The sequence below is a fragment of the Sciurus carolinensis genome, chromosome 13 (assembly GCF_902686445.1).
Source record: "Sciurus carolinensis chromosome 13, mSciCar1.2, whole genome shotgun sequence".
Classification (NCBI taxonomy): Eukaryota; Metazoa; Chordata; class Mammalia; order Rodentia; family Sciuridae; genus Sciurus; species Sciurus carolinensis.
Window position 1 is genome coordinate 74,081,121 of NC_062225.1, and position 16,070 is coordinate 74,097,190.

A 16,070-nucleotide genomic window follows, 5' to 3' on the forward strand; every position below is an offset into this window, starting at 1 on the left:
AGTCAAAAAGCTAAATAAAAAAATGAAGCTTCTTTGAATTAAAAAAAAAAATTGAAAAGAAAAAAACTATGTGTATAGAAGATAGTTGTTTTTTTTCTTTTTAAATTATTACTGGCATTTGTTGCTACAAGTCATTTTTCTAGTATCACATAAGAAGCCCTAGCTGAATTCCATTTTTGTTAATCCTAAAATTCTTTCCAAAGACTTTGTCAAAACTATCAGATTTCTGCATCTTCATTGTAGTTCTATTATAGAAATTTTAAGTATTATATAAATGGTTGAAAAGAAACTTAGAATGACCTAAGTGTATACTTTTAGGAAACATGAAATTAATTCTTTACTTTATCAGTTCCCTAAGACAGAAATTTTATTTATTGAATTAAAGGAAGAGATAAAGACATATTTGCTTGTGTTAGAAGTAGCTAATCCCAAACTTAAATATGTATCTGTATGTAAAATTTAACTTACCATTAAGTACCATCAAAATCTGGCTTGATTTTTTTGCAATGTGCTGTTTTCTCATTTGTCACCCTCACTTTCCTCCATACTCTGCTCCTTGTCTGCTGGTTAGGTGGGTGTGCCTGCTGCTTTTGACATGATGCTGACTGGTAGAAACATTCGAGCAGACAGAGCAAAGAAAATGGGACTGGTTGACCAATTGGTGGAACCCCTGGGTAAGTGTTAGCATGTTTCAAAGTTGACCATTATAAAGTTACTTATTTTCTGAAAGAGTTAATGTGTCCAATGTTGGTTAGAGTGACACTCAAATCTTAGAAAATGAGTCATGATTTTGAGGAATGCAGTTTTCTAAAATTACTAATACTAAATGATTTTCAACATTACCCTGATCTCTGTTTCACTTTATAATTTAGATATCAGGAGTACAGGATTTAAATCGTCATTATTTTGTATTCTAAAATTACTTGTATCATTATCCATTTTGTGTGTGAGTGTGTGTTAACAATAAACCTGTATGAAACAACCAACACGAGAGTGTTAACAATAATTGTCATCTACTTATGGGCTGCTTCCTCTCATACAATTTCTGTTAGAAATAGAAATCAGTAGTCTGGCTTGGTGGTCCATGCCTGTAATCCCAGCAACTCAGAAGGGTAAAACAGGAGGAATGCAAGTTCAAGGCCAGCTTCAGCAACTTAATGAGACCTCAGCAATTTAGTAAGACCCGGTCTCAAAATTAAAAAAAAAAAAAAAAAAAAAAGAATTGGAATGTAGCTAGTGGTAGAGTGCCCCCGGGTTTGATCCCCAGTACCACCCAAAAAAAAAGAAATAGAAATCAGTGTTCTGAATTGTGTGTTCATCACCCTCTTCACCCTCACCTATTTCTTAAAATTCAGCATTATTGAGATTTTATTTACCTAATAATTTCACCAATTTTTTATGTACAATTAGAGTTTTGACAAATATACATAGCTGTATAAACACTACTACAATTAAAAAAATTGGACATGTCTACTGTGCAGCTTTTTGTTTTTCATTTAGAATAATGTTTTTGAAATCTATCCAGGTTGCATATATCAGTAGTTTGTTCCTTTTCTTTCTTTCTTTTTTTTTAAATTTCTTAGTTGTAGATGGACACAATACTTTTATTTTATTTATTTATTTTTATGTGGTGCTAAGGATCGAACCTGGTGCCTCATGTGCGCTAGGCAGGCACTTTACCACTGAGTCACAACTCCAGCCCCAATTTGTTCCTTTTTCTTGCTATGTATTTTTCCGTTGTATAAATATGCTACAGTTACTGGGTGCAGTGGCGCACACCTCTAATCCCAGTGACTCAGGAGGCTGAGGTAGGAAAATGAAGAGTTCAAAGCCAACCTCAGCAAAAGTGAAGCACTAAGCGACTCAGTGAAACCCTTCTCTAAATAAAATACAAAATAGGACTGGGGATGTGGCTCAGTAGTTGAATACCCCTGAGTTCAGCCCCCTGACACCCCCCCAAAAAGTTATTTAAAAAAAATATATATGTGCCATAGTTGATTTATCCATTCACTGAATGATGGACATTTAAGTTGTTTCCAGTTTGGGGCTGTTCGGAATAAAGCTGCTATGAACATTGATCCACAAGTCTTTATGAAGACATATTTCACATCTGTTGGATAAATACAGAAGAGTGGATTGGCTCCATATGTGTTTGACTTTTAAGAATCTATCGGATTGTTTTGCCAAGTGGTTATATCAGTTTGCATTCCTACCAACAGTGTAAGAGTTCTAGTTTCCTAATGAGAATAATTTTAGTGCACAGTTTGTAAACTGACTCTGAAGATAATTTCTACAGCTGGATATATGAGTTTAAGAACATTTCTTTTTTTTGATAACTGTTATTAAGAAATAATTTTTGCCAATAAACTGCATATTTTTAAGTACATAATGTGATAAATTTTGACAAATCAGTAACCCATCATAACAATCAAGGCAGTGAATGTAGCCATCACCCCAAATGTTTCCTCCTCACCCTGGGTCCTCCCTCTCCTGCTTTCATGGTTTCTCACTCCTGCCTCACACCCAAGCAATCAGTGATCTGCTTTTTGTCTCCATGGAGTACTTCCTAGTATGTTTAAGTAAATCTGTGTTCGAAGGTCAACAAGGATTCCTATTTAAAAATTAAATAATGTTTAAAATTGCCTATGAATAAATATCTAAAAGACATTAAAAAAAAGAGTTCTAGTTTCCAACCACTTTACATAACTAGTCTTTTTAATATTAAACATAGGAGTGTAATAATACCTCATCAAGATTTTATATTTTGTAATCACCAAAGATACTAAATATCTTTCACAAAATCATTTGCTTTCTGTATATCTTTGGTAAAGTATCTGTTCAAATCTTTTGCAGGTCATTTGATTTAGTTTTTTTTTTCTTTTTTTTTTTTGATTTAATTTTTATTAGTGAATTTTCAGCGTTCTTTATATATCAGGATACAAGTTCTTTATCAGATATGTGATTGGTAACTACTTTTTCCCACTGTGTGACTTTTCATTATCTAAAGACAGAATTATTATATTATTTGCATATGAATATCCAAATGCTCTGTCACTATTTGTTGAAAAGACCATGCTTTCCAGAGTGAACTGCCTTGACATGCTGGCCAAAAATCAGTTAACCCTGTAGGTTTGGATCTATAATCTGAATTTCCTGTTTCCGGTTACCTATATGTTTACCAATATCACATTGTCTTTTTTTTTTTTTTTTTTCCCCCTCTAGGCATTGAACCCAGGGATGCTTAGCCACTAAGCCACATTCCCAACCCCTTTAATTTTTCTTTTTTGAGACAGGGTCTCACTAAGTTGCTTAGGACCTCACTAAATTGCTGAGGCTTGTCTCAAACTTGCGATCCTCCCTAGTCACTAGGGTTATAGGCATGTGCCATCATGCCTGGCCCTGCTACAGTTTTGATTAGAATTCATTGATTCAGTATATTAATTTGAGGAGCATTGATGTCTTTAAAATATTGACTCATTTCATTAGTTATCTTTGATGTCTCAGAAGTGTTTTTGTACCTTTCATTGAACAGCCCTTGCACATATTTTGTTAAATTTATAGTAGGTATTTCAGGGCTGGGGTAGCTCAGTTGGTAGAGTGCTTGCCTAGCATGTACAAGGCCCTGGGTTCAATCCCCAGCACCACAAAAAAAAAAAAAAAAAAAAAAAAAAAAGAATTTATACTAGGTATTTCACACTTTTAGGTCACTATACTTCTGATTCAGTTTTTGTTAGTATTATTGATGCTGGGGATCAAACCCAAGACTTCTCCCTTGCTAGCCACTTGTTCTACCACTGAGCTACATCCCCAGCCCAAACCTTAACTTTGTTGTTGTTGTTTTTAGTATAGGGAATTGAATGTACTCCTCTACCAATTAGCTACACCTCAGACCCATTATACTTTACTTTTACTTTCGTTGCTCATTAATTTCTAGTATAAAATGTAGCCTGGTGAGATGGCACACACTTATAATCCCAACCCCTCAGGAGGCTGAGGCAGGAGGATCAAAAGTTTGAGGCCAACCTGAGCAATTTATGAAGACTTTGTCTTATTAAAAAAAAATAAAAAGGGCTGGGGATGCTGCTCAGTGGTAGAGCATCCCTGGGTTCAATCCCCAGTACTGAGGAAAAAAGAAAAATGCAGTTGAATTTTGGACATGGACCTTGTAACCTGTGATTTTGCTAAACTAGTTCTCTTGTTTTGAGGATTCCTAAGACTTTTTCTACAAAAATAATCATCTTGTCTACAAATAGTTTGTCTTTTTCTTTTCCAATCTACATGCTGGTTATTTCTTCTTCTTGACTTAACTCCAGTGTCTACGACCTTTGTACAGTATTGGACAGAAATAGTGAAAACAAATATTAACTTGTTCCTGGTCCTGGGGGGGGGGAACAGTCACCATTAAGTATATTGTTAGTTATAGGTTTTTCATATATGCCCTTTATCATGTTGAAGAAGTTCCCTCTTACTTATAGTTTCTTTAAAATGGGTGTTGAATTTTGTCCAGTGCCTTTTCTGCATCTGTTGAGATAATTGTATGAGTTTCTTTTTTTTAATCTGATAATAATGTCAGTTACACGAATATTTTACTGTTGAACCAACCTTTTGTTCCTGGAATAAACTCCACTTAAACATGATATATTATCCTTTTTATAGGTTATGGGTTTGATCAGTTTGTTTGTTTTGCTTTTCTGGAAATCAAACCCAGGGCCTTGCTCATAGTAGGCAAGTGCTATATAAGTGAGCAATATCTCCAGCCCTGATTAGCAAAATTTTTATAAAGGATTTTTATATCTGGTCCTGAGAGATAATGATTTCGGGGATAATTTTAATTTTTGTGGAATTTTTTGCCTGGTGTTAGTATCAAGGTAGTGCTGGCCTCATAAAATGAGTAGGGAAATGTTCCCCTTGTTTTCTGAAAGATTTTGTGTAGAATTAGAATAATTTCTTTCTTAAATATCTAATAGAATTAACCAGTAGTTAATCATAAGGGATTGAAGTTTACTGGGAAAGCTTTTACCTAAGGATTAAATATTCTTAATCAATAATCAATACAGGCTGGGCGTGGTAGCACACACTTACAGCCACTTGTAAGACTGAGGCAGGAGGACCACAAGTTCAAGGCCAACCTCAACAACTTAGTGAGACCTGTCTCAAAATAAAAAACAAAAATAAAAAGGATTGATCACATCAATGTTTATAGCAACTCAATTTACAATAGCTAAACTATGGAACCAACCTAGATGCCCTTCAACAGATGAATGGATAAAGAAAATATGGTACATATACACAATGGAATATTACTCAGCCTTAAAGAAGAATGAAATTATGGCATTTGCAGATGAATGGATGGAACTGGAGAATATCATGCTAAGTGAAATAAACCAATCCCAGAACACCAAATGTTGAATGTTTTCTCTGATAAACAGATGCTGATCCATAGTGGGGAGTGGGTAGGGAAGAATGAAGAAACTTTGGATTATGCAGAGGGGAAAGAGGGAGGGGTGGGGCAGTAGGGATGGGAAGGACCATAGAATGAGACAGACATTATTACCCTATATATGTGTATGAAAAAATATATTTTTAAATAAAAACAAATAAAAAGGGCTAAGGATGTGGCTCAGTAGTAAAAACCTATGGGTTCAATCCCTAGTTACCATCCCCAGCCCCCCAAAAAAACTCAGCTATTCATGTTCTCCATTCCTTTCTTTCTTTTTTTCCCCCAGCACTGGGAGGGTCTCCATTTCTTGAGTGAGCCGTGTTAGTTTTGTGTCTTTCAAAGAATTTGTCTATTAACTCACCAAAATTATTGCAATGAAATTATTCATAATACGTCCTTATTCCTGTTTTAAAAAAAATTTTTAATGGTATTTGGAATTGAATTCAGGTCCTCATGCATCCTTGGCAAGTGCTACCACTGAGCTATACCCCAGCTTTTTTTCTGAGACAGGGTCTCTTTGCCCAGGCTGACCTTGAGCTTGCAATCCTTCAACCTCAGCTTTTCAAGTAACTGGAATTATAGACGTGTCACTTCTTCTGACTCTAATCTTTGTACTTTGTAAGGTTGCCTCCTCTTTAATTTCTGATATTAATAATTTATCTTTTGATTACAATCTTTAATCAGATGTCTTCATAGCAACACCTCAATTAGCCTTTATTAAAAAACTGACAATCATGGTCTAACCAAGTTGATAAATTGGAAAATTAACACAGTCCACTTCCTGTCAATTTGATGCAAAGACACATATCCTTAAACCATACATCATCTCCAAATAAAGACAATAATTAAGTCATTCTTACTTCTACCTAACATAATGCAACTATCCTGTGTATGTCCAGAGCTCGGCTGATCTAGAAAGAAGACTGAGCTGTCAAGTATCAGAGCAGCAAATTAAAGCAACAAGCCAAAATGAAAGTAACGAAAGCCTTTAATCACTGTGTCCATACTTTATGCAAAAGGCTAAAACTGAAGAAAGCACCAGCTCCTCCCTGTTCCATTTACTTTTTGAAAGGAGGGTCAGATGGAGTCTCACATAGGTGGGGGCCATCTCACTATTGAGGAAGCCCTGACAAGTCTCCTGCAGCTTTATGAACCCTGGGGAGAGGAGATGACCTGAATGTGGGAGAAAAGTGTCTTAAGATCCTCCCTTCCCTCCTCAGTAAGGAGGCCTCACATAAAGAGAGGTAGGAGTGGAGGTTTCTGGACTAGGTATGGAGCATATATGTGAGCATGGCCTGCCCAGGAGCCCTGAGTCCTTGACTGCTCCTCCCTTAGGGACTACAGTGTGCTGGCTGCACACCAAGTGTGGTGTGGGGAGGCAATATTTCCATTATCCATGACCTATTCCCTTTGCCCTTAAGAAGCATCTTAGCTCTCTATGGTTCTTTGCCTGGTAGGGTGATCTTCATTCCTAAAGGTCTAGGCCACTAGCAGTCCTGGTTGAATTGCCTCATCACAGGTTATGGTAGTACGAATTCCTGGACCCCAAAATCCTGACTGTCAGAAAAATAGCCCCATATAGGAGACTGACTTATATACATCCTTGAGGACACTCTAGCCCTGCAAAGAATTGCCACTTAACTGGCATGGTAACTGAGTCTTAAAAAGTCCATTCCACTGTTCTGTCAAGTCACTGCTTTACAGTGTTGGAGGATACGATAAAACCATTGTTTATCGTAGCCTGTGGCCTGTTGTTTTGGCACCTCGATTACTGTGAAGTGAATTTCTTGATGGGGAGCAGTACTGTGTGGTGATGATGATGGGTAAGGTGTTCTAAGACCACAAATGAAAGTTCTAGCAGAAGCATTGCAAACCAGGAAGGCAGATTCATAGCCAAAGTTTCTGTTCCAGTAAGAATTAAAGTGCTTCACTTTCCTGGACAGAAGCAGTACAGTGTAATCAAGCTATCACTGGACAGCTGCCTGGTCACTTCAAGAGTTATCATATGGTGTCTCCTGCTGGCCAGTTGAGCACTTGACGGAGACTATAGTAAGTTCACGTTGCTAATAAACTCATGCATAACCTCCATACCTTCCACTGCAGCCACTGTGTTCAAGGGACAGTGACAGGAGTTGTTGGGGAAAGGGACTAACTGGTATCCACAGAATGAGTCACCGTATCCACTTGATGATTGGAATCCTCTGCCAAGGTGACCCTTTTGCAAATATTCGTATGGGTCACAAAAGTTTTCACATTGTTTGCCTATTCAGAGAGATCTGTCTACATACTGTTCCCCAGGTGTCCGTTTGCATTAGTTGGCTGGTGCTGCCATAACAAAATATCACAGATGGGTGGCTTAAACGACAGAAATGTATTTCTCACAGTTCTGGAAAATAGAAGTCTAAGGTCAGATTTTAGCATGTTTGATTGCTTCTGAGGCATTTTTCTTTGACTTGCAGATGGCTGCCTTCTCACCATGCCTTCCCATGATCTTTCCTGTTTGTGCATATCCCTCATGTCTCTTGTGTGTGTCCACATTCCTTCTTAGAAGTATACCTGTCTGATTGGATTAGGACCACCCTAATTGCCTCACTTTAAGTTAATCACCTCTTTAAAGGTTTATGTCTAAATGGAGTTACATTTTGTAGTACGGAAATTAGGGCTTCAATATACAAATTTTGAGAGGACAGAATTCATCCCATAATACCTTTTCACTAGTTTTCCATCCAGGTTCCTTCCAAGTTCCCAATCATCCAGCCAAACCATTGTATAGTCTATAAGTATATACAGTATATATAGCATAGACTGTAATGGCCAATATAGACTCTGACCATTTTACCTTCCAGTCACATGAACTCAGGTGTACTGTTTGAAGCTCTGCCCACTGACAGGTGATCCTTCACTGCTGTCCTTCAGAGATGTCCCAGAAGACTGTAGTGTGGCAGCTATCCACTCCCAAATGGAACTTGCATAACACAGAGAACAAACTACAAACCAGGCCTGAGTTTTCCTTTTCCCCAGTCAGCTGTTCATAAGGAACTCCCCATGAGGCTACAGGTGCAGACTAGGGGAAGTCAAAGTAAGGACTGTGGTCATTTTGGCCACTCCGCATGCACCTTTTGCCTTCAGGGTCTGTCCAAGCACAGTGCTGTGTACCACTTCATTGGATAATAGAGCACTACCATTGCTCCCAGTTTATGGCTCAGTGGGTCAGATAACATCCATTTCATGATAGGCAGCTCAGGTCACCTGAAAACTTGATGGCCATGGTTAAGCCTTAAGCCTCTACTAAGGCTTACTAACAAACCAAAAATTATTTCCCAAAAGTAGTATTCACAGAGGATGGTGGGACTTTTTCCAAAATCCTAAGGACCTACACTGTGATCAGCTATAGGAGCCTACTAAAGATTCCAGGCGGCATTGCCGTCTGCCACTGACACTTCTTACACCATCAGGTTTGAGTCATATGGTCCAAATAGCAGAAAAGCTTCTCTTGTCTTGGGCCTCACTCAAACTAGCTGCTTTTTTAGTTACTAAGTAAATGGACTAGAATAGCATACCCAAATGAGTAATATGTTGTCTCAGAAATCCAAAGAAGCCCCCTTCAGGCATTAAGGAAAAAGGCATTTGTCAAACCAGTAACCGCATTAACAGGTACAAAGGGATTGTGTTAATTTGCTCAAGCAATGAACTGCATATGGAATACCAGCTGCAATGCAGTTTCCTCCTGATTAAGACCATAATAAACCCTTGTCATGCCATCTGTATTCTGCACAGGCCAAATAGGCAAGTTGAATGGGGATACAGTGAGAATCGCTACCCTGCATCTTTCAAGTCTTGAGGGTGGCACAAATCTCTGCAGTCCCTCCAGGGTTGTGGTAGTACTTTTCATTTACTGTTTTCTAGGTAGAGACAGTTGTAGAGGCTCTTCCTTGACCTTTCCCATCATAATATCCCTTATTCCACAAGTCACAGAACGAATAATAGGGACACTGCTTTCCACAGTGTTGGAATTAGTGTCAGTTCGGAACCACTATAAAGTAATTCCCTAAAAGTTTGTTTATTTTCCTCTCCCCAAGGCAAATGACCATAGGTGCTTGGGGGAAGGCTGGGGAAAAGATAAAAAATAAAATCTTCTCAAGGGGACACAGCCTCCCCTTCACTCAGGAGGTTTCACAAACCCTTCAGTGGGTCTGTGTACTGGCTCATCCGTGGGAATTGCGGGCCCCCTGACTCTGGTGATTCAAGTTACACTTCTGTTTACTAGACCTGGAATAATTCTGCTTATCTAGAACAAGTAAAAATTTAGTAGACTACCCATCTGTTTCTTTTCTAAGGACACCACGATCAAGTAGCCAACACCATAGATTATTTTACTGCTTTGGCTCCTCTACTTATAGTAACCATGCCCACCTTGAATTGGCACTTGAGTGATGTACTCTAACATCTCAGTTTCCTTAAGTCTTTCAATTCCTTCATCTACAGTACACCAGCATAGTTCTGGTACTTCAGTCTGTCTTCATATGATCTGTCGTTTCACATGGGTGTAAAACCTTTAGAGTTTACTTTCATTCTTTCCTATCCTTTGTGCTTTTTGTTGTTATGTATTTTACTTCTTGTTTATTTCAGATTCCTCAATATGGCATTTTTGTTTTAGACAGTTATCTTAAAAAAAAAAAAAAAAAGATGAAAAAGGGAAATTTCTGGGCTTTTTTTTTTTTTGAGACAGGGCCTCTTTAAATTGCTAAGGCTGGCGTCAAACTTACGATCCTCCTACTTTAGTGCTGCTGCACCCAGCTTCGGGGTTTTTTGGATTTGTTTTGTTTTTATGTTTATTATACATGGAATTCATTGAACATCTTCAATATATGGGGGTTTTGTTTTCTTCAAAATTGGGAACTTCTTTGGCTATTGCTTCTTCAAATATTTTTCTGCCTCCCTTTTTGGAGATTCCAGTTTCATATATTAGATCACTTGACATAGTCCCAAAATGAAACTCTAGCTGTTTGTTTTTAGGGTTCTTTAATTCTGGATATTTTCTATTGCCATCTATTCAGATTTTCTGATCTTTTTTCCTTTTGGCATACCATCTGCTGTTGATCTTCCATGCTGTGTATTATTCATTTTAGTTTTTTCTTCACCTTTAAAAGTAACATTTGATTCACTTTTATCTTTTCAGTTTATTCTCATTTTATTCCTATTTTCCTCTACCTTCTTGAACATGGCATGAATTTTCAATAGCCTTTTTAACTTGGTGTCTGCTCATTCTACCTTTTGTTTCATTTCCGGATCTGTTTCTATCAATCAATTTGTCTCCTGGCCTCCTCTTGTACCTCTGTGGTGGTTCTTTCTTTGACCTCAGGTAGTTTCCTCTCATGCATGTACAGAATAGTACTCTGCCAAAGTTTTGAGGAGCCCCTGTATAAGATCCCTTTTGTGTGGTACCTACTTTCCACTGTTCTTTACAGATTTCAATTTCCTTGACCTCCCTGCAGAATTAGGACTGCATGATGACTTTTCTGGATAAGTGAATTTTTACCATTCAGAAGTTTGAGGCTTGATTCTTTTTTCTCCTTCCCCACACAGGTTCAAAACAAGACTGATGTTGTAAGGGAGAGATCAGTTGTGTATTTGTTGCAGGCTCCTCCCTCTATTAGAATTGTTTCCTAAGTGCCACAGACTGTATGAGATTGCTTTTTAGACTCCAACCACCTCCTCCAATGGGGTTCTTGAACACTTTAGATTGAGAACCTGGTAGGTGTTTGGTTTCTCAGCCCTGTAAATTCTCTTTGGATTTTGAAGCCTCATTCTATGTGCATGCCCGCATGCGTGCGTGCGTGTGTGTATGTGTGTGTGTGTGTGTGTATGTCTCTGTGTGGTGCTGGGGTTGAAATCCAGTGCCTAGTAAGCATACATTCTACCACTGAGCTACCCCACCCATCCTGGGCCTCACTGTAGTGTCCTGCTTCCCTCAGGTTCAAATTTGGCAAATGCCTTGAGTGGGAAATCAGTTGCATATGTGTTACAGATCCCCTTCTCCATAGAAGTACTTTGTGTAGTAAACATCATGACACTCATGACACTGTGAGAGATTTCACTCTGCCTTTCTGACCTAGCCCCCTCAAGTCTCTTGACTGACTTAGAACTCTAAAAATATTCCATCTGGAAAACTGACTTTACATGTGATTTCTTCTAGCTTCTGACTTGGTGTTCATGATCACCAGAAACTGATGACTTCACTTGACCCCAGTAGCATCCTTCAGCTTCAGCCCAGGCCCCAAAGCAAATGGGGCATATCCCCTAAAAGAAAATGACCAGCAATCACCAGTTCACCTAAGAAAGGCTCTTCCCTTTCTGGAATTTTATTTTATATAGACCTTGTTGAATCCACAGCTTTCTGGTGTCTTTACAAATGATTTTTCAATATATTCATTTTTTTCCAGTTTTATAGCAAGAGTGCCAGCCACATAAGATAATACTACATCCTGTAAAAGTGGAAGTCCAACTGAAAGATTCAGGACCTTGTTTTCTACTTTTGAGCACATTTTTGCCCCTTTACTCAATGTATTTCCCCTCTTTTTTGAGTCCATATTCTCGACTGCCACCTACTAGTCCTCCAGTCTGAAATGTCATACTGCACTGCAGCCTTTGGCTTTGGCATGCCTAGGTTTTTGCCTAGCTGGAACTGATCTAAATCCTCTTGCATCCAATCTGTTGTGTTCATTTTTACAGGACCAGGAGTAAAACCTCCAGAGGAACGGACAATTGAATACTTAGAAGAAGTTGCAGTTAATTTTGCCAATGGACTAGTTGATAAGAAGATCTCTCCTAAGAGAAACAAGGGATTGGTGGAAAGTGAGTATCTTTGTAAAGAACAAAGGCAAAACTTCCTCCCTGGGCATTTATTTTATTTGCTATAGATTCAGAATGAGGAAGAGGTAGAGTACATTTTTTATGGTAAGCAAAAACTCAAGCATTAAAGAATTTCACTATTCTGTGCGAGTCAAGTTAAAATGGTCAGTTAAAGCTGTTTGCTAAAAACTTGTACTTTAGAAAATTTTAAACATTAATATAAAAGTAGAATACTATAATAATGTAATAAACATGCATGTACCCAAGGCCAAACTTTAACATTTATCAACTAATTAAACCTTGTTTAGATCGTGTATATTAAAGAAGAGTTCTTTCAGTAACTAGAATTATTGCATTTTTATGGAGTTTAGAGAACAAACTAACAAGGGAGCTAGACTCTTGGCAAAAGTATCTAAAAGCGCTTTTACCTTACAGAACTAACAGCATACGCCATGACTATTCCATTTGTTCGACGACAGATTTACAAAACTGTGGAAGACAAAGTTCGAAAGCAGACCAAAGGCCTTTATCCTGCCCCTCTGAAAATAATTGATGTGAGTCTTCTTAGCCCATACTCTTACCATTCTCATATTTTCTCCCCTTATAGAGAACTCATATTGCCATTTTGGACCACAGATGTCAGTACTGAAGTTCTTAAGTCTGCTATTAAAGTACTTACAAAATAAGGGCAGAACATGTCAAGCTATAAGGAGCCATAAATAATGAAGTTTTGGGGGAAACAGTGTTAGACATGCCATGCTCATCAGTTGATAGGTTTAAATCTGTCAGAAGAAACCAGGAAAGCAGGAAAGGATCTTAAGTCTTATCAGCAAAAGAAGGCCAGAAAAATATTATACATGATTATGAGGTAGTTGACACAAAAGTAATGGTTACTCTATCCTTAATCGGAACGACTGTCAGGACCTAAAATCCTCAGAGTCTTCCCCATTGCTTTTTTTTTTTTTTTTTCTTTTTTTGGTACCAGGGATTGAACCCAGGGGTGTTTAACCATTGAGCAACATCCCCAGCCCTTTTTATATTTTATTTTGAGACAGGGTCTCACTAACTTGCTTAGGGCCTCACTGAATTGCTAAGTCTGGTTTTGAGCTCACAATCCTCCTGCCTCAGACTCCTAAGCCGCTAGGATTATAGGCATGTGCCTCTGTGCCTGACTCCCTATTACTATAATTATTAAGAAGACATAATGATATAAAAAAGTTCTGAAAAAGATCCAGGAGAATAATTAAAATGGTCACAGAGTTGAAGAAACCTCTGTCTGGGGCTGGGGTTGTGGCTCGGTGGTAGGGCACTTGCCTAGCATGTGTGAGGCACTGGGTTCAATTCCCAGCACCACATACAAATGAATTAAATAAAGGTCCATTAACAACTTTAAAAAATTAAATAAATAAATAAAAGAAACCTTAAGGTAGACTTTAAAATTTAGAATCTTCCATCTGAAAAACCCAAGATTAAGAGGATTAAGAGAGCACATGATTGAAGACTTCACAATTGCAGATTGGGTCAGTCAACAAATATATTTTGAGTAGAAGACACCAGATTACTTAAAATATGAAATATAGGCCAGGTGTAGCTCACTGGTAGAATGTTTGCCTAGTCTGCACAAGGCCCTGGGTTCATCCCCAATACTGCAGAAAAATTAAATGAAATGTGAAACCTGATCCCCTACCTGTGTTCATCTCACAGTCTGGGCCGGGGAGATTAAACATATACTTGTGGGAAGGCAGATAGCTTTGTAAGAGACATAAGGCAGCTCAAGATTAATGGCAGGTACTGGGAGGCTTACACATGGGAGGGAGCAATCACTCTGAGCCCGAGAGATCAGGAAAAGCCGCAGGGGCTCTGACCTGAGCCCTGAAAAATGAGTGGAGGGTAGGTGAAGGGAAAGTTACGTCAAGTGGGTCGGGTATTTTGAACAGTCATGGAAGCTAGAAAATATGAGACTTTTCAAGGAGCATTTAACAAAACCAGCTTTTAAAGGTGAGAAGTGAGATGTCAATCTGAAGAAAGGCAGCTTGAAGCTAGATTTTAGAATGTTGGCAGTTATGAATTGACAGATTTTACCTTTGTCCCATGTAGATGATAGAGAGCTGTTTTCATAGTCATGGGTAAAGATGAATATTGGGAGAGAGAATGTAGAGCAATGAATTAGACAAGTATCTTGGTAAGTTAGGCTTGAGATGTAAAACTAAAATTACAAAAGTAGTAAGAAACTTGCCCAAAGAGGAATTATAAATTAAATTTTGATGTGTTGAGTTTAGATGTTACGGGAAATTCAAACAATGGTTTAGACCAAACTCAGGGTTAGGAATAAGGATTTAGTTTGTTTTTGTTTTGTCATTCCCATAAATTCTGGTGATTGGGTTTGGGGTCATTTCTTCGTCTTCTGTATTTGCCATTGTACCTAGGATAGCTCTTACTTCAATGTGAAGTAGAATTTCGTAGAGTTCATGTTCCTGTGGTAAACTAGATCATACATCAGAGAAAGAAAGCATAGAGAGAGTAAAGGGCTGAGAGGAGAAACTGAGGGTCTGTCTACACTTGGAGAAAGGAGGGAAGCGAGAGGAGTGAGGTAAGCTACTTCGTGCTAGGTTCAGCGGTAGCCTCCAAGATGGAGAGGTCAGTCAGTCTAGAGCAACCAGGCACTTGGTCCTGTGCTTTCTCATAAATCTAGATTTTTGACCTACTCTTTGAAAAGCCTACCAATACAGCAATTTTATAAAGCATTATTGTACATCTCACCAGTCTATTCCAACACTGAACAAGTGCTTTCTGTGTTTTTTAGGTTGTAAAGACTGGACTTGAGCAAGGGAGTGATGCTGGTTATCTTGCTGAATCACAGGTAAAGTTACTTCCAATTTTTTATTGTCTATTACAGGAAAACCAAAGACACAGAACTCTGTTTAAAGTAGGGAAAAAAAAATATCCAAAGCCTAATAATTTTTTTTTCTTCAGTGGTTCTCTTTTCTCAGTGAACAAGTTGATGCTGAGAAAATCACTGATAGTCTGCAGGTTTGAACTTGCTTTTCATAATGAAATTGTAACTAGAAGGAAGAGCAGCAGAGTTTTAACCCTTTTGAAATGAATCTCTTGGACAGTTTTTTGTATTTTGTTTTGCTTTGTTTTGTTTTGTTTTTGTGGTACTGAGGATTAAACCCAGGGGTGCGCTACCTTTTTTAAAAATTTTCAGATGGTTTTGCTAAGTAGCCCAGGCAATTTTTCAACTTGTGATCTTCCTGCCCCAGCCTCTCTTGTAGCTAGGATTACAGGCATGCACCACCATGCCCAGAGCTTGGATAGTTTCGTTCTGCATTTGGACTGATCTTGTTGTGGCAAAATGAATACATTGAGAGAGTACCTGTCAGGACCTAGAAATGAGATGTTGAAGCCCAGCATCTTTTGGTAATTAGAAAATGTAAAGAAATGTCTCATACCCAATGAAAGACAAAGGTAGGCCGGGTACAGTGGCACATGGACAGGGTCTTGAAACAGGGTCTTGTTAAGTTCCTAAGGGTCTCACTAAACTGACCTCAAAATTGAGATCCTCCTGTCTCTGTCTCCTGAGTCACTGGGATTATAGGCATGTACCACCATGCCTGACCGTTTTCAGAGCCAGTACTCAACCCAACTGTGTCAAACCCAGACACTAAATCTTATGCTTTTAACCACTAAATTGAGACACTTTTTAAAATGGTGGTAGGTATCTTGCAGGGCAGCCTGGTATTATGGAAAAAGAACTAGAGTTAGGAGTCAAGTTCCA

General features: G+C 38.3%; 1 protein-coding gene across 1 annotated transcript in view; it reads left to right on the forward strand.

Moving 5' to 3' along the window:
* The window catches only part of Hadha (hydroxyacyl-CoA dehydrogenase trifunctional multienzyme complex subunit alpha), a 45,476-nt gene that overhangs the window by 12,876 nt on the left and 16,530 nt on the right, over positions 1-16,070 (forward strand). Inside the window, exons 7-10 of the mRNA XM_047523514.1 lie at positions 572-674; positions 12,173-12,295; positions 12,728-12,846; positions 15,096-15,152. Coding sequence (XP_047379470.1) covers positions 572-674; positions 12,173-12,295; positions 12,728-12,846; positions 15,096-15,152 — 402 coding nt within the window. The remainder of the gene's footprint in view (positions 1-571; positions 675-12,172; positions 12,296-12,727; positions 12,847-15,095; positions 15,153-16,070) is intronic.